This window comes from Oncorhynchus kisutch, linkage group LG16 (genome assembly GCF_002021735.2).
Source record: "Oncorhynchus kisutch isolate 150728-3 linkage group LG16, Okis_V2, whole genome shotgun sequence".
NCBI classification, from domain to species: domain Eukaryota; kingdom Metazoa; phylum Chordata; class Actinopteri; order Salmoniformes; family Salmonidae; genus Oncorhynchus; species Oncorhynchus kisutch.
This window is the reverse complement of record NC_034189.2, coordinates 14,625,677-14,649,470: the sequence shown is the minus strand read 5'-3', so window position 1 is coordinate 14,649,470 and position 23,794 is coordinate 14,625,677. Positions and strand designations below refer to the sequence as shown.

Below are 23,794 nucleotides of genomic sequence, written 5' to 3'. Positions count from 1 at the left end.
TAACGTTTGATGGAGGAATAAGTTAGGGGCTGTTTTTCATGGTTCAGGCTAAGCCCCTTACTTCCATTAAAGGGAAATCTTAACACTACAGCATACAATGACATTCTATGCAATTCTGTGCTTTCAACTTTGTGGCAACCATTTGGGGAAGGCCCTTTCCTGTTTCAGCATGACAATTACCCCTGTGCGCAAAGCGAGATCCATACAGAAATGGTTTGTCGAGATCGGTGTGAAAGAACTTGACTGGCCTGCACAGATCCCTGATCTCAACTCCATCGAACACCTTAGAGATTCATTGGAACGCCGATTGCGAGCCAGACCTAATTACCCTGACCTTTCTAATGCTCGTGGCGGAATGGAAGCAAGTCCCCTCAGCAACAGTCCAACATCTAGTGGAACACCTTCCCAGAAGAGTAGAGGCTGTTACAGCAACAAAGGGGGAACCAAGTCCATATTAATGCCCATGATTTTTGGAACGAGATGTTCGACTGCCAGGTGTCCACATATTTTTGGTCATGTAGTGTACCTTCAGTTACAGCAAAAAAGTTATTTAACCCCCTCTGTCTGTGGAGCTCATTGTGGCCCAAAGACTTAAAGAGGGTTAGCTAAGAATTAAGGAAATGTTCCTTTAGTTTAGATTTTACTTCCTGGTCCCATTGTTAGTTTCCCCTCATACCACCTGACAAGTGTTACTTACCTGGTTATTGGCAGAGATGGCAGCCAGACAACATTCTCCTTTCTCCGGTCCTGTGTTTATTTGTTAGTACTTTCAGTTCATTATTTCATGATGTGAAGCACTTTGTTACTTGTATTCAAAGCACTATATACAAATTTTGTATGAGAATAACTTAACAGAAGACTGGTCATGCTAGACCAACACAGAAGTGAACACTGTAGCATAGAGAATGGTTCATCAACCTGTTATTAATAGGCAGCATTGACAATGACACTCAAATGAATGAAAAAGACAAAATAACGACTATTTTTTTTATTTTATTACAAAAACATCAGGATTTTTAATTAACAATTCAACAGTCTACCTATCCAGGATTAACAGAAAGATGGAGGAAAGTGGTGGGGAAATTAGAGACATTGAGGTTCTTGAGCATCAGTAAGTCTGTACAAACCCCCATAAAAAAAAGGAATTGGGAAACGGATTTGATATCTGCTCCCCCCTACATCAATCGCTCTCAACAAATAATGTCCAAGAAGGATAGAACGGTAGAAAGGAGGAATGGAAGATTATTTGTTTAGACTAAATCTTGTAAAAATGCTTAGCAGAAGATACTGTATCATCATCACTGCTTACTATATTGGTTTAGAAACAATTTAACAGAAAAACAATAGTTTGCCATTAAAACCCTTTCAAAACACACACACACACACACACACACACACACACACACACACCTGGCCCTTGGAAACAGGGGAATGAGTTGCCAAAGGAATGGGGAGAGGAATGAACAGTCTACCGTCAGGTACGATATGCCCATTTAATCACGACACTCACGGCCTAATACAAACGCATGGGGGTGCTACTACCTCTATATACACATCGTATAGTGTGTGTGTGTGTGTGTGTGTGTGTGTGCGTATGAGAGAAAGACGAAGGGAAATGACAGAGCCAAGATGAATTAGAGGAGAGGGGGATTGAATCAACAATGTTTTTGGCAGTGTATGCGTAGGTGAGACAGTCTGGTGGTGGTGCCATTCAGTGGCGGCGTTTCTTCTTGGCGCTGGGAGGCGGGGCTGACGAGCGACCCTTCCGCTTAGCCGACGAGGTCTCCTCCGCGTCCTCATAGTGAGACTCTTTGTCGGCTAGGAGAGGAGGCGCGAGACACACTCAATACCAAAACATTTGAAACTGATTTCACATTACAGGAAGAGTCAATATCAAACACAGGGACAAAAATGTCATAGGTCAGCGAAGAAGTTCCAATTCACATCGGATAACCAAGATTGATTATTTTCCAGCGTTCCTCTACCATGGAGCAGCAAGCGATGGTACCTCTTGCTTCAGGGATTGTAAGCTAGGTTTCTCCCTCCTTGGGGAGAATGTAGAGTAGACTCACCTTTCCTGGCCTCCTCTTCCAACTCATCCCAGTCTTTACCGCTCTCCTCTTCACTGCCCAGCGACGCACTGTAGTCTGAAATACACACGGCCACACACACTGCTAAGTCTCTATGTGTGTGTGTGTGTGTGTGTGTTACAGTGTGTCTGTGTGTGTCTGTCTCAACATGACTTCTTACCATTACCGGAGTCCTCGCTCTCAGAGTCATAATCTTCATCACTGTCTTCCTCCTCTGCCTCACTCTCGTCTGCCGAGGGGTTAAATGTCTCGTCTTCCCCCGACTCAGAGTCATCCTCTGCTCCTTCCCCCTGAGACAGATGGAGAGAGAAATACATTTGTCCAACATCTTCATTTTAACACCGTTTTGTATCTTGCAATAACACACACACACCTCGCTCTCCGGGTCTAAGAAAGACCAGCCCCCCTGTTCAAAGAAGCCCTCTGGATCATCCACTATAGTCTTCATGATCTTAGTCCAGTTCAGAGACTGGACCCCCTCTGTGTACTTGATATCACAGGAACTGGACAGAGAGAGAGACAGAGCGACAGAGAGCGAGAGACACAGAGAGAGAGGGAGGTGGGGTGGAGAGAGGGGGGGGGGGGACACAGAGGAGAACGAGACAGGTATTTAAAGTATTTATTTATTTTGAGGAGCAACACTTGGTAAAAAACTCTACTAAAACAAACAATTTAAAATCTAATTCCTTTCCCCCAAAAACAAATTCACAGTTAAAAAGGAGGAGGCTAAATCCATAAAGTGATTGGTTAATGGCTATATGACATTTAGCAGACACTTAATCCAGAGCGTTTTACAGATGTGCTTACATTTTCGTATTGGTTGCAGATCTGAAATCAAACCCACGACTTTAGCGTTGCGAGTGCCACACTACCAACTGAGCCACACGGATCCAGTCGACTTCAGCCCCTCCTTGATGGGGTCGAGTGAGTTGACAGACCGGCTAATAAGTTGATTGGTTAAGGTATTTATTAGTTAATTGATGTACTTCAGCCCCTCCTTGATGGGGTCCAGTGAGTGGACTGACTAATTGGTTAATCCGTAGATTCATGGAGTAGCCAGCCAAACAGAAGAAAAGTAGCCAGGGGGTATGTCCCCTGAATTTGAGGGGCAGAACAAGGTCCATTTGTGGTGGCATCTGGTACATTCTAATGCCTTGATTCCATCCGAAATGCACAGCTACATTATTAAATAGTTTAACAACTTTACCTCCCAGATTGGTAAAATGAGTTGTGGCATTCAGTAGAAAGACTACAATTAAAATGACTGAAAATGTGTGCATTCAGTGTTTTACTTGTTTTGGATATAGTAGAGGCCAAGACCTATATGATCAGGACTATTTTGTAAGGAAGAGAACCTTTAACATTAAACCTGTTCTCTTGAAATGAAAAGTAATTTTTAGTTTTACTGCAAAATATTAATTGCCACAATGCTTGTTCTTTAAAATGATGTATGTTATTGGATCTACTGCTGTCGACACCTAGGATAAAGAAACCAATGTCATTTTGTCATTTGGGTGAACTACCACTAAGAGTTTGGCCTGTCAATCACTGTGGGTGGAATTTTCAGATGACGGGGCAGGATGTTTGTGAGTCAGAGTTAGTAGGGTTTCAGACCTGTCAATCAATCACTGTGGGTGGGACTTTGAGGAAAGGCAGTAGATTAGTAATCTAGTCAGAAAAACTAGTCTAGGTTAATTGATGTACTTACTTGAGCCACTCCTTGATGGGGTCCAGTGAGTTGACGGGCACGGCGTTGATCATGGTGACCTTCTTGCTGTAGTCCTTGTAGACGATGACCACGTCAAAGTTCTTCAGGTGGAACTGAACACGCTCAAAATGAACCAGCTCAACCTCATCCAGAGTCACCACAAACGGAGGCTGGGGAAGGAGAGAGGAGGGACGGGGAAGGAGGGAGGACGGGGAAGGAGAGGGAGGATGGAATGAAAAGACTGCTGAGAGCATGTCCCTTTTAACCTACTAAGGATTTTATTATTAGATCTGTAGTCAAATATCTGCCTCAAGGCCTAACTTGGTTTAAAACACATGGGAGTAAGCAAGCAGTGCTGCTGGCTATATCAGGGAAGGTGTTGTACTACTACTAAACACTAGCAGCACTAGCAGCAGTAACAGTACTAGCAGCAGTAACAGTACTAGCAGCAGTAACAGTACTAGCAGCAGTAACAGTACTAGCAGCAGTAACAGTACTAGCAGCAGTAGTAACAGTACTAGCAGCAGTAGTAACAGTACTAGCAGCAGTAACAGTACTAGCAGCAGTACTAGCAGCAGTAACAGTACTAGCAGCAGTAACAGTACTAGCAGCAGTACTAGCAGCAGTAACAGTACTAGCAGCAGTAACAGTACTAGCAGCAGTAACAGTACTAGCAGCAGTAACAATACTAGCAGCAAGAGCAGTACTAGCAGCAGTAGCAGTAACAGTACTAGCAGCAGTAGTAACAGTACTAGCAGCAGTAGTAACAGTACTAGCAGCAGTAGTAACAGTACTAGCAGCAGTAGTAACAGTACTAGCAGCAGTAGTAACAGTACTAGCAGCAGTAACAGTAACAGTACTAGCAGCAGTAGTAACAGTACTAGCAGCAGTAACAGTAACAGTACTAGCAGCAGTAGCAGCAGTAGCAGTAACAGTACTAGCAGTAACAGTACTAGCAGTAACAGTACTAGCAGTAACAGTACTAGCAGTAACAGTACTAGCAGCAACAGTACTAGCAGCAGTAACAGTACTAGCATCAGTAGCAATAACAGTACGAGCAATAACAGTACTAGCAGCAGGAGCGGTAACAGTACTAGCAGCAGGAGCAGTAACAGTACTAGCAGCAGGAGCAGTAACAGTACTAGCAGCAGTAGCAGTAACAGTACTAGCAGCAGTAGCAGTAACAGTACTAGCACAGTAGCAGTAACAGTACTAGCACAGTAGCAGTAACAGTACTAGCACAGTAGCAGTAACAGTACTAGCACAGTAGCAGTAACAGTACTAGCACAGTAGCAGCACAGTAGCAGTAACAGTACTAGCAGCAGGAGCAGTACTAGCAGCGGTAACAGTACTAGCAGCAGGAGCGGTAACAGTACTAGCAGCAGCAGTAGTAACAGTACTAGCAGTACTAGCAGCAGTAACAGTACTAGCAGCAGGAGCAGTAACAGTATTAGCAGCAGTAACAGTACTAGCGGCAGTAACAGTACTAGCAACAGGAACAGAACTAGCAGCAGGAGCAGTAACAGTACTAGCAGCGGTAACAGTACTAGCAGCAGGAGCGGTAACAGTACTAGCAGCAGGAGCGGTAACAGTACTAGCAGCAGTAACAGTACTAGCGGCAGTAACAGTACTAGCGGCAGTAACAGTACTAGCGGCAGTAACAGTACTAGCGGCAGTAACAGTACTAGCAGCAGTAACAGTACTAGCAGCAACAGTACTAGCAGCAACAGTACTAGCAGCAACAGTACTAGCAGCAACAGTACTAGCAGCAACAGTACTAGCAGCAACAGTACTAGCAGTAACAGTACTAGCAGTAACAGTACTAGCAGTAACAGTACTAGCAGTAACAGTACTAGCAGCAGTAACAGTACTAGCATCAGTAGCAATAACAGTACTAGCAGCAGTAACAGTACTAGCAGTAACAGTACTAGCAGCAGTAACAGTACTAGCAGCAGGAGCAATAACAGTACTAGCAGCAGGAGCAATAACAGTACTAGCAGCAGGAGCAATAACAGTACTAGCAGCAGGAGCAGTAACAGTACTAGCAGCAGGAGCAGTAACAGTACTAGTGGCAGGAGCAGTACTAGCGGCAGTAACAGTACTAGCATCAGTAGCAGTACTAGGAGCAGTAACAGTACTAGCGGCAGGAGCAGTACTAGCAGCAGTAACAGTACTAGCAGCAGTAACAGTACTAGCAGCAGCAACAGTACAAGCAGCAGCAACAGTACTAGCAGCAGCAACAGTACTAGCAGCAGCAACAGTACTAGCAGCAGCAACAGTACTAGCAGCAGCAACAGTACTAGCAGCAGCAACAGTACTAGCAGCAACAGTACTAGCAGCAACAGTACTAGCAGCAACAGTACTAGCAGCAACAGTACTAGCAGCAGTAGCAATAACAGTACTAGCATCAGTAGCAATAACAGTACTAGCAGCAGTAACAGTACTAGCAGTAACAGTACTAGCAGTAACAGTACTAGCAGCAGTAACAGTACTAGCAGCAGGAGCAATAACAGTACTAGCAGCAGGAGCAGTAACAGTACTAGCAGCAGGAGCAGTAACAGTACTAGCGGCAGGAGCAGTACTAGCGGCAGTAACAGTACTAGCAGCAGGAGCAGTACTAGCAGCAGTAACAGTACTAGCAGCAGTAACAGTACTAGCAGCAGTAACAGTACTAGCAGCAGGAGCAGTACTAGCAGCAGGAACAGTACTAGCAGCAGGAACAGTACTAGCAGCAGTAGCAGTAACAGTACTAGCAGCAGTAACAGTACTAGCAGTAACAGTACTAGCAGTAACAGTACTAGCAGCAGTAACAGTACTAGCAGCAGTAGCAATAACAGTACTAGCAGCAGTAGCAATAACAGTACTAGCAGCAGTAGCAATAACAGTACTAGCAGCAGTAACAGTACTAGCAGTAGTAACAGTACTAGCAGCAGTAGCAGTACTAGGAGCAGTAACAGTACTAGCGGCAGGAGCAGTACTAGCGGCAGTAACAGTACTAGCAGCAGTAACAGTACTAGCAGCAGGAGCAGTACTAGCAGCAGTAACAGTACTAGCAGCAGTAACAGTACTAGCAGCAGGAGCAGTACTAGCAGCAGGAGCAGTACTAGCAGCAGTAACAGTACTAGCAGCAGTAACAGTACTAGCAGCAGGAGCAGTACTAGCAGAAGTAGCAGTACTAGCAGCAGTAACAGTACTAGCAGCAGTAGCAGTACTAGCAGCAGTAACAGTACTAGCAGCAGGAGCAATAACAGTACTAGCAGCAGGAGCAGTACTAGCAGCAGTAACAGTACTAGCGGCAGGAGCAGTACTAGCGCAGTAACAGTACTAGCGGCAGTAACAGTACTAGCAGCAGTAACAGTACTAGCAGCAGGAGCAGTACTAGCAGCAGTAACAGTACTAGCAGCAGTAACAGTACTAGCAGCAGGAGCAGTACTAGCGGCAGTAACAGTACTAGCGGCAGTAACAGTACTAGCGGCAGTAACAGTACTAGCGGCAGTAACAGTACTAGCGGCAGTAACAGTACTAGCGGCAGTAACAGTACTAGCGGCAGTAACAGTACTAGCAGCAGGAGCAGTACTAGCAGCAGGAGCAGTACTAGCACAGTAGCAGTAACAGTACTAGCACAGTAGCAGGAGCAGTACTAGCAGCAGTAACAGTACTAGCAGCAGTAACAGTAACAGTACTAGCACAGTAGCAGGAGCAGTACTAGCAGCAGTAACAGTACTAGCAGCAGTAACAGTACTAGCAGCAGTAACAGTACTAGGAGCAGTAACAGTACTAGGAGCAGGAGCAGTAACAGTACTAGGAGCAGGAGCAGTAACAGTACTAGCAGCAGGAGCGGTAACAGTACTAGCAGCAGGAGCAGTAACAGTACTAGCAGCAGGAGCGGTAACAGTACTAGCAGCAGGAGCAGTAACAGTACTAGCAGCAGTAACAGTACTAGGAGCAGGAGCAGTAACAGTACTAGCAGCAGTAACAGTACTAGCAGCAGGAGCGGTAACAGTACTAGCAGCAGGAGCAGTAACAGTACTAGCAGCAGTAACAGTACTAGCAGCAGTAACAGTACTAGCAGCAGGAGCGGTAACAGTACTAGCAGCAGGAGCAGTAACAGTACTAGCAGCAGTAACAGTACTAGCAGCAGTAACAGTACTAGCAGCAGTAACAGTACTAGCAGCAGTAGCAGTACTAGCAGCAGTAGCAGTACTAGCAGCAGGAGCGGTAACAGTACTAGCAGCAGGAGCAGTAACAGTACTAGCAGGCACTCACCCACTCAGTGGTGTTACACAGGGAACTGGAGGTGGGCTGCAGCAGACAGGTACTCCTGTAGGGGGCGCCCTGGAACCTGAACACACACAGTAACTTCAACAGTTTCATACAGTTCATTACTTTAACACCCAACTCTGCGCTTAAAGGAAAGAGTCACCCATCATATGATGCAAAACTCAGCCATCGCTCAGATACACATTAAAACATGAAATGTCCTCGGGAATCAATAGAACATCACTCAAAGAGGCACAAAAAGTATACAAAATGACTTAACCCTGTCAATATCCCTCCGATCACTTTCCTCCACCCCCTCCCTCATACCCGAGGTCTCGGAAGGGCACTTCGAACTCCAGCTCCTCCTTGGTGAGGGTCTCCACCTTCTCGATGAAGTTCTTGAAGGCAGACTTGAGCTTGTGTCTCATCTCCCTCTCCATCTGCTCGGCGTACAGGTCGTCGCGGTCGTGCATGTGCTGGTGCTTGCCCAGGTCTGTGGTGATCTCACCCACCTAAGAGATAAGGTAGGATGAGACAATATTAAGACAATATAATAAGGTAAGATAAAACATAGGATAACAACTTTATTTAATCTCATATTTACCTCTGTGTAGAACTGCACGTCTGTGTGACGCTTCTTACCAAACATGATGGCGTTCTGATGGAGGACGAGAGGGGTGGGATTAGTCAAAATGGACACAAACACACATCTAAACTAAATCAAGACCACTCCAAGTGCCACGGGGGAAAGCATAGACCCAAATAGCCACAGCTTGATTACCAATCGATAGAAAGTCAGACATCTTGTACTTAGCCTAAGGTCACACACACACCTTGAGGTGGAAGTGCAGTACGATGATCATTTCTCCGTCACAGGGCTGGAAGAGGGAGTGTTTAATGTTGTTGTAGAGAATGTCCACTTTGTCCCCACGGACGGACGTGAAACGGAAACCTGGACAGACAGACATGTTATTTACCAGGTTCTGTCCTGGACAGATAGACATGTTGTTTACCGGGTTCGTTGAGGCTGGAGGGACACACTTTTCCCAACTAGACCACACTTTTTAGAGAAAGATACGCTTACTACGACTGATATGTAGTTGTCTCACCCAGCCATCTTAAGATGGATGCATTTCCTGTAAGTCACTCTGGGTAAGAGAGTCAGCTAAATGACAAATGATTGAGAGCACAGCATTCTTAGTCTTTACAGCAACACTGTGATCTGCGAAGAACCTCAACCATTCTCTCTTTCCCCTCTGTTCGTTCCTCCATTCCTTTCCTGTTCTCTCAATTCCTTGTTAATGGAACCTTTTCCTCACCGTTGGTATGGGCCTCCAGCGACCCCTGCATCCTCTTCTGGGCGATGTTGGGTCTGATGTAGAGGTCTTTGAGTTTGGGGTTGGAGCGGTTCAGGTTGATGACCAGAGAGTCCTGCTTGACGATGCCCTCCTTCTCCTTCTCCTCAGCCTCCCGGGTCTTATAGCGCTTCTGCACCTCCTTGATGATGCGGAAGGCGTTCTGGAGGTTAGTGGACGGGACTGTTGGGTCGCCAGGCGCCTTGAGGTTCGACGCCCGGTACGTACTGAGGGTGGGGGGGAATATGAGCAACGTCAGACACAGCAGCAGGTGGATAAAGATGGATACAACACACACACACGGACTATCAGTCCATCTGCTTGATAGTTGACAACAGTGAAACATGCAGTACATGGGCACTCAGACACACATTTCTTTGACAAAGGTGGCATCAGGGTTGGGGAAGATGTTGCCCTCGTTGCGTCCCAGAGAGCTGCCGGGAACATAGAAGTTTATCCTCAGGTACGTCCAGTCTCCTTCCACAGACGAACTGATGTTCTACACAGACAGAGGGACACAGAAATGTTTATTTTAATTTTATTTTTTATCCTCAGATAGGTATAGTCTCAAATTCGGTCAAATTGTGATTTGTGTGTGTGTGTGAGAGGTGTACCTTGATGGTAGCGATATGGAAAGGGGTGGCGATACCGAAGACCGGCATAACAACCGTCTCATATTTCTTGTCGATGAAAATCTTCATGTCTCGAATATCTTTCTCTCGAGGCATCTGAGAGCCGTTCTTGTAGGAGACATTGGACTTTCTGGACCTGGAAAAGAGAAGGAAACACTGCATTTAATCATTTAATTCATTGGTGACGTCACACATTTTTGGAAAGACGATCTACATAAACATAGGGAGTGAAATCATGAATTATTTAATCATGCAAATGTATGTTCTAGTTGTTTTCTACGAAAGATAATTTAGACCAACATAACACTAGAAATCTCGTTCTTCCTATAAATATCTCGTAATTCTCTCGTTCTTCCACCTCTCCCCAATCATGTAGATTCTACCACCTCTCCTCCTCCGTTCCATTCCACTCCTTTAACGGTTACCAGCCTCCTCTCATTCTGGTCTCCCATCTCCCTCCAATTATTATACCATCATCCCTTCTCCTCCTCTTTTCCCCTCATTCACTCACTTCTGGACCTGTTGCTCTCCTTTCTGTTCCGTCAGACGTCTCTTGGCCTCCTCGTTCACCTGATTGGCCAGCTCCTTCTGGTGAGCCCGCCTCTTCTCCTCTGCCGTCATCTCGTTCTGCCCAAATAAATAAGTTTCTCACATTCCGACCAATCAAAAAGACAGCGTTTCAGTTCATACACACAAACTGAGATGGTGTAAGTATAGTGAATTTCTCTCAAGCACACACACCCTAGTCCTGTCCTGGAGTAAAGCTTGTCCACGCGCTCCCTTCCCCAGTAGTTCCTCTGCATCGTCAGCATCTTCCTCATCATCTTCCTCCTCATCGTTCTGTCAAGAAGAAACAAATCGTATTTTTGGATGGGCTAAATTGGGTAGTTTGGGTCCTGGATACTGATTGGCCAAAACAGTATTTCAGCCGCGTGTATGTCAGACAATATACCACAGGCCTTGTTGCTTAAATATAAACAGAGGACATAGAGCCCTAACTAAACATTTAAAATAGATATGCATCTTTCAGGGTTTGTGAGGGAGGGAATGAATCAAGAAGCAGAGAGAGACGGCGGACATCTTTCGTACCTTTAGGAAGATTCCGACGTTCTTTATCTTCTTCTTGACCGGAGTGAGAACTGTCGCTGGATCATCCTTAAAGATATACATTATACGTGTTTCTTTACTGCCATCACTGAGCGAATATCACAACCCAAATGTGATTGATAGATAAGTGACTGTCAAACATATAGTTAAAAAATAAATAAATAAGTTTGAAATATATCCTACTATGTTGATCTGTATATTCAATGAACAGGGCTCATTTCTTCCTTTCCCCCTCATCCCCTCCTACCTCGTTGATCTGTACAGAGTCTCCTATGAACAGGGCGTATTTCTTCTGCTCCTCCTTCTTCCCCTCCTTATTCACCAGGTCAGCGAACCCCAGGCTGATGCTCAGTACCATGCCTGTAAAACACACAGTGATGAGTGTCCGCTCTACACACCATTTAAAATGGCCTCTGTATGAGACACTCACAAAACACCATGTCTACAAAGTATCCTACTTATAGCCAGTAAGACACTACAGTGACTTGAGTGCTCACCTTTCTTCAGTTTGTACTGGTTCTTACTGTTCAGGACCAGGGAACCCTCTCTGAACTCTATCCCCATGGCAAATCTACAGCAGGGAGAGGGGACGCATAAAATCAACACGATACATACTCTATCCTCAATAGGCTTGGGCAGTATACCGTAATATTTACCAGACAAATTGGCAGGTGGTTACACAGAGCATTTGGGAGCAGTTTTTTTTATGTTCTTCCCTATAGAATACAAAACCCATGTAAAAAAAATAAAAAAAATAAGTGTCAGCTCTGGAAGAGAAAATATCTAACCTAGTGGAGAAAGCAGGTACTGTGTTCTGTGATTAATCTTCACTAGAATTTCTTTCAGAATTAAATGTGGCTGGTAAAATAAGGGTATTCACCAGCTACTGCAGCTGGCGGACCAAAAGTACATGTCCCACCACCACTACTGCGGCTGGCGGACCAAAAGTACATGTCCCACCACTGCGGCTGGCGGACCAAAAGTACATGTCCCACCCTGTTTGAAAATAGCCACGGGATGGTATTTTCCAATACTGTTGAATCTATTTCTTTGAAGTTTTATAAAATACGTTTGTATATCTTTAAGTAAATACCTGCAGTCAAATGTAAACAAATTGCTGCACAAAACTAGAGATGAATAAGGTTTTTGTGTGTATGGAACATTTCTGGGATATTTTATTTCAGCTCATGAAACATGGGACCAACACTACATCCTGCGTTTATATTTTTGTTTAGGAGTAGATATGATAACCCGGAAGCCAGCCGCACCAATGTGTCGGAGGAAACACAGTACACCTAGCAACCTGGTCGATTGTGCGCCGCCCCATGGGTCTCCCGGTCGCGGCCGGCTGCGACAGAGCCTGGGCTCGAACCCAGAGTCTCTGCGATGCAGTGCCTTAGACCACTGCGCCACCCGGGAGGCCTTGAGTAGCATTTTTGAGTTACTTGTATAAGTGTATTAGCTAGGATGTCTGTCCTGCAAATACTTTAGATAAGAGTCGCAGACTGTATATATACAAGCTCACAGTACTTTATTGGGTAAACCACCAACGTGTTCGCATCACTGTGCCTTCTTTTTATTTCTATTATTTAACGAAGCAAGTCAGTTACGAACAAATTCTTATTTACAGTGACGGTTTACCCCGGACGATGCTGGGCCAATTGTGCGCCGCCTTATGGGACTCCCAATGACGGCCGGATGTGATGCAGCCTGGATTCGAACCAGGTACTACAGTGATGCCTCTTGCACTGAGATTCAGGGTGATCTTGAAGGCGGCACAGCCTACCAGCTGACCCCACAGCCTACCAGCTGACCCCACAGCCTACCAGCTGACCCCACAGCCTACCAGCTGACCCCACAGCCTACCAGCTGACCCCACAGCCTACCAGCTGACCCCACAGCCTACCAGCTGACCCCACAGCCTACCAGCTGACCCCATAGCCTACAGCTGACCCGCCGTTAGTCAGCACATCGACCAACATTTTTGGGGTGTGCGCCAGCTCATGCTTTTTATTAGAATGCAAATACTCTAGGTCAGAGACCTATGCGCTCGTTAGCATTAAGTTATCATTCTCTATGTGATTTTACATGTACTTGTTAGCATAGCTAACCTTCGGATTGAAGAGGATCAGTGGGGTTTGAAAATAGTGTCCTTTGTGTTCATCGCTGGTATTACAGAATATCCCGGAATGGCACAAGGTCGTTACGAAGGTATGACAATCTGGATTACCGCCCAAGCCTAATGATCAATACAGGAGGCCATGTGTGTGAGAAGGTAAGTGTGTGTGTCCTACCCTAGGTTCTTGGTGAATTTGGCCGCCAGGTCGGGCTTCTCCTTCTTGACGTAGTCCAAAACGGCATTGTACACGTCGCAGATCTTTATACCTACAGAGAACAAGGTAAGAGGGAAAGAACTTGAAATAAAGTCAGGTTACGTAAATCATGTGTACTCTACCCCGTAAACACAAACACCCTGCATCTCCCTTCCATCCCTCACCGTGTTTGAGCTCTTTGAGTAGTTCCTCTTCCACCTGCAGTAGGAAGCTGTAGTTGTCCTGCATCTCCTGTGGGGGGTCCACCATCAGGGTCCGGACCAGGTTGGAGCAGTACGATTTGTAGCGGATCCCCATGGCACAGGTGATGGCCCCAAAGTGCATGTGGTTCTTATCGCTGAAGAGTTAGAGCAGTGTTATAAAAAGTGTTATAACGTCTTATGAGTCTGCAGTGACAGCTACTGTATATGTGATACAGAAAGAAGTTGGTCTTTATCATCAAAATGGGTCACATTTTGGATTAACCTGTTAATTAAAAAATAAAAATGTTTTGCATGTTAAGGTTGAGCACTGAAACTAGGTTAAGAAATATACATCACAGTGGGGACGGTCGTTGAAGACGTCGCCATGGAAGTGACACAACGACTAGGTTCCAGTTGAACAACGTTTACTCCACAGTACATCAGCCATTACACTCAGGACAGGTCTTTCAACAGACTACCCGCACAGGCGCACTAACAACAGAGTGATAGCCCCGTAATAACAGAAATATAGGCATCCTTAAAACATGAACTTAACAATCTCCCACTTTTCTTTAGACAAATAAAACAAAATATTTAAAAATGTCCCCAGTATTATTTAAGTTCCCCATTACAAATGGGTTGTGTGACAAGGTTTTTATTTGTATTACTCAAGTTGCCACTTTCCATTACTTTAGGAACACAAGACCGGATGCTCCGTTTTAGTCTGACAGTCAGCAGGCTGTTCCTTTGTGGTCGACCAGGAAAACAGCTTTGAGGTGTGGAATCCCAGTTGTAGTAAAGGTCTGTGAGCCACCCCAGATGAAGTTATCAACATGACAGGCAAGTAGTCCAGTCACATTGGAGTCTTGATCAAGCCAATAGAAGACTGCAGGATCCACTTGACATGTTTCCACCTGTACTCAGCTCTGTTGCCTTCACTTTGTTGTACCAGTTGATAGATGTACCTGCCAGGCCATGTACACACTTTTTTTTTTTGCTTCCAGTGTTCCTTCGCTCTTAGCTTCAGGCGGAGGTCAGGTGTCTGTCCCTTGACAGCTCCGTTCCCTGCAAAAATGCAGATTTGATGTCTATGGAATGAAGTTTCCATTTTCTCTGGCAGATCACCGTCAGCAGCAATCTGAGTGACTGAGGCACATGTCAGTGAGTCATTTGAGAGTTGTTTAGCAGCCAGCTCCTCTAAACCTCTAGCAACTAGACATGATTTTGGCACTATTCCGGTTAAGGGTACACACCCACCTTGTTGAGACATTTTTGTCAAATGTCTGACTTCCTCAAAACACTCAATGTTTCCTCCAATTACTGATCTAATATAGTTTAGCCGAGTCAAATGACACGTCTTTTGTTTCAAGTACATCATTTTGAATGTCATTCTGTTTCTCAATTTTCTATCGGATGAAATCAGATTATCTACAAGTGACAGGTCAGCTGGCCCTGTTGTACCAGAAAGTGTAGCTGGTTCAGAGTACTGCAGGTTGTACCAGTTCTGGTGTTTTCTTTTGGCTTTTCCTGCTCGTCCAATGACTGTTGCTGTATGTGGAATACCACTTTCTCTGTCCATGTATTTAACAGTTTGTCCAGTTTTCAGACTGGAACAACCACGTTGTCTTAACACATATGTCGATGAACGTTTTTCCTAATTTGAACACAACAGTATTACCGGTCATGGTTGAAGGTCTCTGCTCCATTTCCTGTGTCCGTTTCAGTGTCCGTATCATTGGATCCGACATCTGGTAGGTTTGTGCCTGTTAAATGCGTCCTTTTTGTTATTTTCAGTGGGAGGCTGATTCTCAGCAACAGCCCTTACATCTTGTTGATCATTTACTTTCCGCAATCTTGAGTGATGCAACCTGACAATGGTGCCTCCGTGTCTCACAAATATCACGACACCATCTTGGCCAATGACTACTCCCGGTCCTTTCCACTCTTGACAGTCAACTCATTTGTAGTGTACTTTGTTTCCAGTCTCGTATTACTCATCTGCGGGACATAGCGGTTTCCTCAGAGCCCTGTGAATTCTCTGAGCACTCTGCTTCAGTGAACGCTTTTCTCACTGCATGTAGTGCTGAAAGGTGCTGTCCCACCCCCATGCCCTCACACTGGTCCCTTCTAGTGCTGAAAGGTGCTGTCCCACCCCCATGCACTCACACTGGTCCCTTCTAGTGCTGAAAGGTGCTGTCCCACCCCCATGCCCTCACACTGGTCCCTTCTAGTGCTGAAAGGTGCTGTCCCACCCCCATGCCCTCACACTGGTCACTTCTAGTGCTGAAAGGTGCTGTCCCACCCCCATGCCCTCACACTGGTCCCTTCTAGTGCTGAAAGGTGCTGTCCCACCCCCATGCCCTCACACTGGTCCCTTCTAGTGCTGAAAGGTGCTGTCCCACCCCCATGCCCTCACACTGGTCCCTTCTAGTGCTGAAAGGTGCTGTCCCACCCCCATGCACTCACACTGGTCCCTTCTAGTGCTGAAAGGTGCTGTCCCACCCCCATGCCCTCACACTGGTCCCTTCTAGTGCTGAAAGGTGCTGTCCCACCCCCATGCCCTCACACTGGTCCCTTCTAGTGCTGAAAGGTGCTGTCCCACCCCCATGCACTCACACTGGTCCCTTCTAGTGCTGAAAGGTGCTGTCCCACCCTCATGCCCTCACACTGGTCCCTTCTAGTGCTGAAAGGTGCTGTCCCACCCCCATGCACTCACACTGGTTCCTTCTAGTGCTGAAAGGTGCTGTCCCACCCCCATGCCTTCACACTGGTCCCTTCTAGTGCTGAAAGGTGCTGTCCCACCCCCATGCCCTCACACTGGTCCCTTCTAGTGCTGAAAGGTGCTGTCCCACCCTCATGCACTCACACTGGTTCCTTCTAGTGCTGAAAGGTGCTGTCCCACCCCCATGCCCTCACACTGGTCCCTTCTAGTGCTGAAAGGTGCTGTCCCACCCCCATGCCCTCACACTGGTCCCTTCTAGTGCTGAAAGGTGCTGTCCCACCCCATGCACTCACACTGGTCCCTTCTAGTGCTGAAAGGTGCTGTCCCACCCTCATGCCCTCACACTGGTCCCTTCTAGTGCTGAAAGGTGCTGTCCCACCCCCATGCACTCACACTGGTTCCTTCTAGTGCTGAAAGGTGCTGTCCCACCCCCATGCCTTCACACTGGTCACTTCTAGTGCTGAAAGGTGCTGTCCCACCCCCATGCCCTCACACTGGTCCCTTCTAGTGCTGAAAGGTGCTGTCCCACCCTCATGCACTCACACTGGTTCCTTCTAGTGCTGAAAGGTGCTGTCCCACCCCCATGCCCTCACACTGGTCCCTTCTAGTGCTGAAAGGTGCTGTCCCACCCCCATGCCCTCACACTGGTCCCTTCTAGTGCTGAAAGGTGCTGTCCCACCCCCATGCCCTCACACTGGTCCCTTCTAGTGCTGAAAGGTGCTGTCCCACCCCCATGCCCTCACACTGGTCCCTTCTAGTGCTGAAAGGTGCTGTCCCACCCCCATGCCCTCACACTGGTCCCTTCTAGTGCTGAAAGGTGCTGTCCCACCCCCATGCCCTCACACTGGTCCCTTCTAGTGCTGAAAGGTGCTGTCCCACCCCCATGCACTCACACTGGTCCCTTTTAGTGCTGGTGGCTTGTCAACCAGTACAGAGGGAAGAATAGGGTCCTGCCCCAACACTAGTTGCTATGGGCTGTAACTATGAACATTGTGCATTGAGTTTCTTGCCATCAAAGTCCAATCTAGGGCTGTTTTCCAGTCACATCCATTGTCTTGCTTCACTTTCAGCATGATCTCTGTGTGTTTGATTGTGTCTCTCCAGAAGTCCATTGCTCCATGGACTGTATGCAGCAGTTGTCTTTACTTCCATGTTGAATTTCTTTGCCATTTATCTTATTTCATTATTATTGAATTCTCCTCCATTGTGTCACTGTACAATTTCTGGGGCGGGCCATGCACACTTATCCAGGAGTGAATGAAGTGCTTGACCATTTCACTGGGTTTCTATGTATCCACAAGGCTTCCAGCACTGAAGTGTGTGAAGTGGTGGGTTATGTGACGCTACCACACACCCAGGCCCAGGCTCATGTAGTTCTATGGCCACTGTTTCATTGCACTCCGAAGCCAGTGGCAAACCAACAGCTGGTCTGGGCTTAGGTTTGCTGTATTGTTGACATGTCTCACAACTGTTAACTATCTGCAGTAGAATGGAAATAATCTCATTATTCCCTGAACTGTAGAGTCATTTCTGAAGACTGTCAGCTGTAGCATGTCCAAACTGCTTGTGAAGTTAACAATACTTTGTGTTTCTGTGTCAGAATCTAATTTTTACATGGACTCTGACGTCTGTCTAAAAATGTTTACACAATAGTGGGCCGATGTAGTAAGTTCAAGGGTCACTGGTTGTTTAAACATCACTGCCGTGTCATTTTCCATGTCTAGTACAGCCCCTGCCTTCTTGAGGGAAGCTTTGCTTAATAGTAAGGGGATATCTGTATGGACCACCTCTGTTTCAATGTCTCTTAGTCTGACCAACGTTTACTGGCATCTTAAACTCTTGGTAGAATGGACAATTCTCCCATCTTCAAATTTGAAAGCTCTGTTGCTTGGTGTGTCAGTCATATTTTGTACTTCTTTCATTATTAGTTCACTGACATCTCTATCAAGCCATTTTGCGCCACACACTGTCCGTGTCCATGCAGTATCACTCACAGCGGAACCTAAGGATTCAACTATAAAGATCTCAAAAGCAGATTAGTTTGAAAACAGTGTAATGGAACACTGCTCTCTCTCTGTGTTTACATTTTCCTCTGTTAGTTTAACGTGTTCATTTTTACGAGGACAGTCTTTAACCCAATGGTAAGTGCTCTGACAAATAGCATATTTTGATCTCCTTTCATATCTGTCCGGTGGATTTGTGCCAGGCAATGGCGCCCTCGTCTGGTTGTCTTGAGAACGTGACTTGTTGGCACCTTTTCTCTGCTGCTCAGTGTAATATTCCGCATCCCTCACTTGCATTCCATCCGTCTTTCCATCAAAAATCATTTTTAGTGCCGACTTCAATGACGCAAAGGTCAGCACAGTACAAGCAGTCAAAGCCAACTGTTCGCCCTACCATCCAGACAGGCAGTAGTATCTAGCAACTTGAAAGCTGACGCTGCATCCGGGAGAACCATGTCGTACTTGCGCATCCTATTGTACCTCTGTTCCAAATCAAATATGTAGTCCGTCATCGCAACCCGAAATGTGTCTACACTGTCAACGTTTGAATATGCCTCGTAGGCACGGTCTTTCTCTTCTTTATACACAGAATCCAGGGCTCTGATCAAAGTTCCCATACCGTCATCCTTGTTCAAATCCTCCACGAATATTTCCATTGCTGTATCTCTTGCTTTTCCCTCTAACATCGCAGTTATTAGCCATCATCTGCTACCAATGTTAACTCAAAATGACAACGAGTAGGCTCCAGTTGAACAACGTTTACTTCACTGCACATCGTCGCCATTACACTCAGGTCCATCAACTGAGACTCCTGTGCAGGAGCACTAATAACAGAGTGATAGCACAGTAATATCAGAAATATAGGGTTACTTAAAACATGAACATAACAGGAAGCAGCTGTTCACCTGACGACGCTGAACTTGAGGCTGTAGTTGCCCCCACTCTGAATAATGGGGGGGTAACACATCTCGACCGTGGAGGGGTCTGCTCCCCCCAGATACTTCTTCTCCTCGATTGCCTTCTCCACAGACTCAGCCAGCTTACTGTGGCGCACCTTCTGTTAGGGAACAGAGGAGAGAACACATTCAGGAAGCAATGCTTTGTTTCTGTCATCTTGGGGACAAAATGAGATGGTTCAAAACTATTTGGACATGCAGTTTAGATCTTAAATTCGTAGTGGGTCAGTCTGGCCCAATTTGACTGCACCTGTCTGAATGATAACAGTGGCTTTCCAGGATGGCTATATCATATGAATGTGGTTGCTGGGATGTTGCACCCGTCTACAGGCGATGGAGGAGTGGATAATGAGCGTGACTACAAAGCCTACCTCGTCTGCGTCCACGATCTCCATGACCCGCTCCTTGAAGAACTTGGAGTAGACGTCGCTGGTGACGGCTGCAGCCTTCCTCATCAGAGCCAGTTCCCCATCCTCCTTCACCGCAATGGTGTAGGCCACCACCGCACTGATGTCCACCTGGGGGGAGGTGAGAGAGAGATGGAGGCAGGGAGAGCCCATAAGGATTGTGACCTGTTGCAGACCAATAACTAGCTACATGCAAGTCTCTTTTTAATGCAACACTGCCTCCCGCCACAGACCAGCTACCCACCATTCTGCAAATTGATACCACATGGAAACAATGATATTTTATTATCAACCCATCTCACCCCTCCCTCCCTTCCTTCCTCCCTTCCTCCGTCCCTTTTTCCCCACATTCCTCCTTCCGCTCACCTTCTCCAGGCCCTCGGCAGTGATCATGTCGTTCCAGCTCTTCATGTACTCGCCGGGGAACTTGTCCTTGCTGAACACACCCACAGTCTTGCCCTCCCTACTGGCCCTGATCGCCTCCACCATCTTCTCAAAGTTAACCTTGTTGCTCTCGTTCTGAGGGAAGGAGGGGTAGAGGAGTGTTAAAGCGTTATCCTTCTGCTCAAACACATTGAGATGAGTGCATGCACTCACACACACTCTTTCAAACACACAAACGGTCACACCAACTTCTTGTGCCACACACATTAAAAGAACTGTCCTGAAATGGGGGAATACGCATTGACAGCGAATCAGGGATAGAACATCCCGAGTCTACCAATCAACGCTTACCTTTTCCCTGATGAGCAGTGTGATTGGTGGAACCCCGTTGGCGTTCTCATTGCCCTTGGTTACAGCCACCTGTTTAAGGAACTCCACCTTCTTTTTGCTGGCCAGGAAGATGATCTTAGACTCACAGAACACCATGATGGTGTCTGTCAGCTCATAACCAAACAGCCATGTCTGGAGAGGAAGGATGAGAGGGTATATGAATTACTCCATGCAATATGCTTATGCTGGAGTGTAAACTACCGAGGTTTCTTCAGAACAGAAGCCATAACACATACAGTGCATTCTGACCACCTTCCCCCATTTTCCACTTTGTTACATTACAACCTTATTCTAAAACAGATTTAAAAAATTTAACCCTCAATCAACAAAGCAAAAACAGTAAAAAACAGAAATACCTTACTTACGTAAATATTCAGACCCTTTGCTAAGACTCAAAATTGAACTCAGGTGCATCCTATTTCTATCAATCATCCTTGACATGTTTCTACAACTTGATTGGATGTGATTTGGAAAGGGACACACCTGTCTATATAAAAAGGTCCCACAGTTGACAGTGCATGTCAGAGCAAAAACAAAGCCATGAGGTCGAAGGAATCGTCTGTAGAGCCCCGACACAGGATTGTGTCGAAGCACAGATCTGGGGAAGGGCCCCAAAAATTGTCTGCAGCATTGAAGGTCCCCAAGAACATGCTGGCCTCCATTCTTAAATGGAATAAGTTTGGAACCACCAAGACTTGGCCGCCCCAGCCAGACTGCGCAATCGGGGGAGAAGGGCTTTGGTGTGGGCGATGACCAAGAACCCGATGGTCACTCTGACAGAGCTCCAGAGTTCATTTGTGGCGATGGAAGAACCTTCCAGGAGGACAACCATCTCTGCAGCACTCCACCAATCAGGCCTTTATGGTGTTGGCCAGACAGAAGACACTCCTCTGTAAAAGGCAGATGACAGCCTGCTTGGAGTTTCCCAAAAGGAACCTAAAGGACTCTCAGAACATGAGAAACAATATTCACTGTTCTTATGAAACCAAGATTGAACTCTTTAGCCTGAATGCCAAGCATCATGTCTGGTGGAAACCTGGCACCCTCCCCATGGTTAGGTATGGTGGTGGCAGCATCATGCTGTGGGGATGTTTTTCAGCAGCAGGGACTGGGAGACTAGTCAGGATCAAGGGAAAGATGAACAGAGAAGAGTACAGAGATATCTTTGATGAAGCCCTGAGTGCTCTGGAGCAGGTTCTCAGACTGGGGTGAAGGTTCACCTTCCAACAGGACAACAACCCTATGCACACAGCCAAGACAACACAGGAGTGGCTTTGGGACAAGTCTCCGAATGTCCTTGAGTGGCCCAGCTAGAGCTCGGACTTGAACCCGATCAAACATCTCCAGAGAGACCGTAAAATAGCTGTGCAGCAACGCTCCCCATCCAACCTGATCAAGCTTGAAGATGCAGAGAAGAATGGGAGAAACTCCCCAAATACAGGAGTGCCAAGCTCGTAGTGTCATACCCAAGAAGACTTGAGCCTGTAATCTCTGCCAAAGGAACTCCAACAAAGTACTGAGAAAAGGGTCTGAATACTTATGTAAATATGTTCAGTTTTTACATTTGCAAAAAATTCTACACCAGTTTTTGCTTTGTCATTATGGGATAGTGTGTAGATTGAGGGGGGAATTTAAAAAATATATTATTTAGAATAAGACTAATGTAATTTTTTTTATAGAAAAGGTCTAGGAGTCTGAATACTTTCTGAATGCACTTATACACGCGCACACAATTTTCCCTGATGAGCTCAGTCAGGAATAACTCCTGGATAGGGTTATGTCCATGAGTTTTACCTGCAGGGCAGTGGATTTGGCATACACTATCTCTTCGTCCACCCCGACGGAGACCACCATGGCATCCACTTTGCCAAACTCATCTTCTCCTTTCTAATAGAGAAAAATAGATACTTGTTGATTAACATAGAAATGTTTCACATTCTTCAAGCCAAGTCAACCAGTGAGCAAAAAGGTACAGTTAGCCATAGTCGTGGTCGACACGTTGCTTGTTCTTTTTGAGTGTAGGTGATAAGTATGAATAAATGGAAAGTTAGCTAACCAGTTAAGAACATGTTAGCTAAAGTTGATAACTATATCTATTGCTTTATCTCAATGAAGATTGAGAGAAAGTTGCTAGTGAACTACTGGTTGGCATTCAAATGCAGATGAGATCAATCGTTGTGCCCTCAAAATAAAAAAGTGCATGCAACAAATCAGTGCCTGCTTGGCGCGATGTAAAGCTAGTTAGCTACAGTAGCATGCTAGCTTGAAAATGTCAAACTTTGATGTTAGTTATGTGGACAAGAGGCAACTAGCTAGCAATCTGTCAAAACATTCCATGGTACTTTCTGACAACGTATTTTGGTGAAACTTCAGAATGAATGAATATTTTGCTGGACTGGCAACGTGCTAAAGTGGTTGTTCCACAAAGTGCCAGATATGGCTGGTTAGCTAGTTAACTATATATTAGCATAGCTAACGTTAACAGCCTGACTTGGTGGATAATATACAATGCATAATAAGTGGCCATGTTGTAACGATCATTTTTAGGATGTGTAATGTCTCCTGAATGTATTCAATCTACAAGTGTTTCATAACTACATGTAAGTCTATATAATCAAATAGATCGTTGCGGTTTGCGCTTCTGTAGCTACAAAACCAACCACGGCACTCACTCATGCTGAAAACAAAGTCAAAAAACGCACTTTAAAAACGTGGCTCCCCGCCGTGCCAGCATCCAGCTTTTACTAGTTTGATATACAAATATTTATATCGAGCTAATTACCTTCCAATTGCCATATAATCGCTTGATTCGGCGGTAGTACGCTTCCTTGTCCAAGTTTACCGCCATAGCGAGTATTTTACACCTTCAAACTCCAGCTCCTGGCTTCTCAGAGCAGCACAGGCCGAATGAGTGTGGTTGCTGTTTTCTCGCACTTTCCACGCCTTGAAACCTATATCAAAAGAGATGTTTCTTTCCTTCTCGATATATGCACGGTGGTTACGTTCAGTTCTCCTCAAGATGTGCCTCTATGGTTGATATATTACCTTTTTTTTTTTGTATATATTTTTTTAAATATATATATATACACACATTAAAATAAACCCGTTTTGTTAAAAATCGATACAAATATAAAATGCATAATTTTTCTTCTGATTAAGAATTATGTAACATCTAGCTGTTTTGTTGCCCACACTGGTGCCAAGCATAAACGACTCGAAATAATGAATACCCTCCCCCCTTCTCAGTTTTCCCCCTCCCTCCCGG

At 45.8% G+C, this 23,794-nt stretch overlaps 1 protein-coding gene across 2 annotated transcripts; it reads right to left on the bottom strand.

The window, feature by feature from the left end:
* Positions 1-973: 973 nt before the first annotated feature.
* Positions 974-23,747, bottom strand: LOC109906331 (FACT complex subunit SPT16-like). Of its 2 annotated transcripts, XM_020503982.2 has the most exons (25): positions 23,312-23,746; positions 22,324-22,416; positions 20,491-20,661; positions 20,122-20,274; positions 19,720-19,866; positions 19,298-19,449; positions 13,650-13,822; positions 13,447-13,537; positions 11,650-11,723; positions 11,400-11,512; positions 11,135-11,200; positions 10,787-10,885; positions 10,557-10,672; positions 10,028-10,181; positions 9,785-9,912; positions 9,378-9,640; positions 8,892-9,010; positions 8,663-8,716; positions 8,386-8,570; positions 8,065-8,140; positions 3,799-3,968; positions 2,464-2,593; positions 2,251-2,380; positions 2,073-2,147; positions 974-1,818 (listed from the first exon to the last, which is right to left on the bottom strand). In XM_020503982.2, exons 1-25 carry the CDS (start codon positions 23,375-23,377, stop codon positions 1,712-1,714), a joined length of 3,105 nt encoding a protein of 1,034 aa, XP_020359571.1. In that variant the 5' UTR covers positions 23,378-23,746; the 3' UTR covers positions 974-1,711. The 2 variants fall into 2 exon arrangements, with proteins under 2 accessions (XP_020359571.1, XP_031648828.1); XM_031792968.1 differs by having other exon boundaries at positions 2,251-2,593; positions 23,312-23,747.
* Positions 23,748-23,794: the final 47 nt, after the last annotated feature.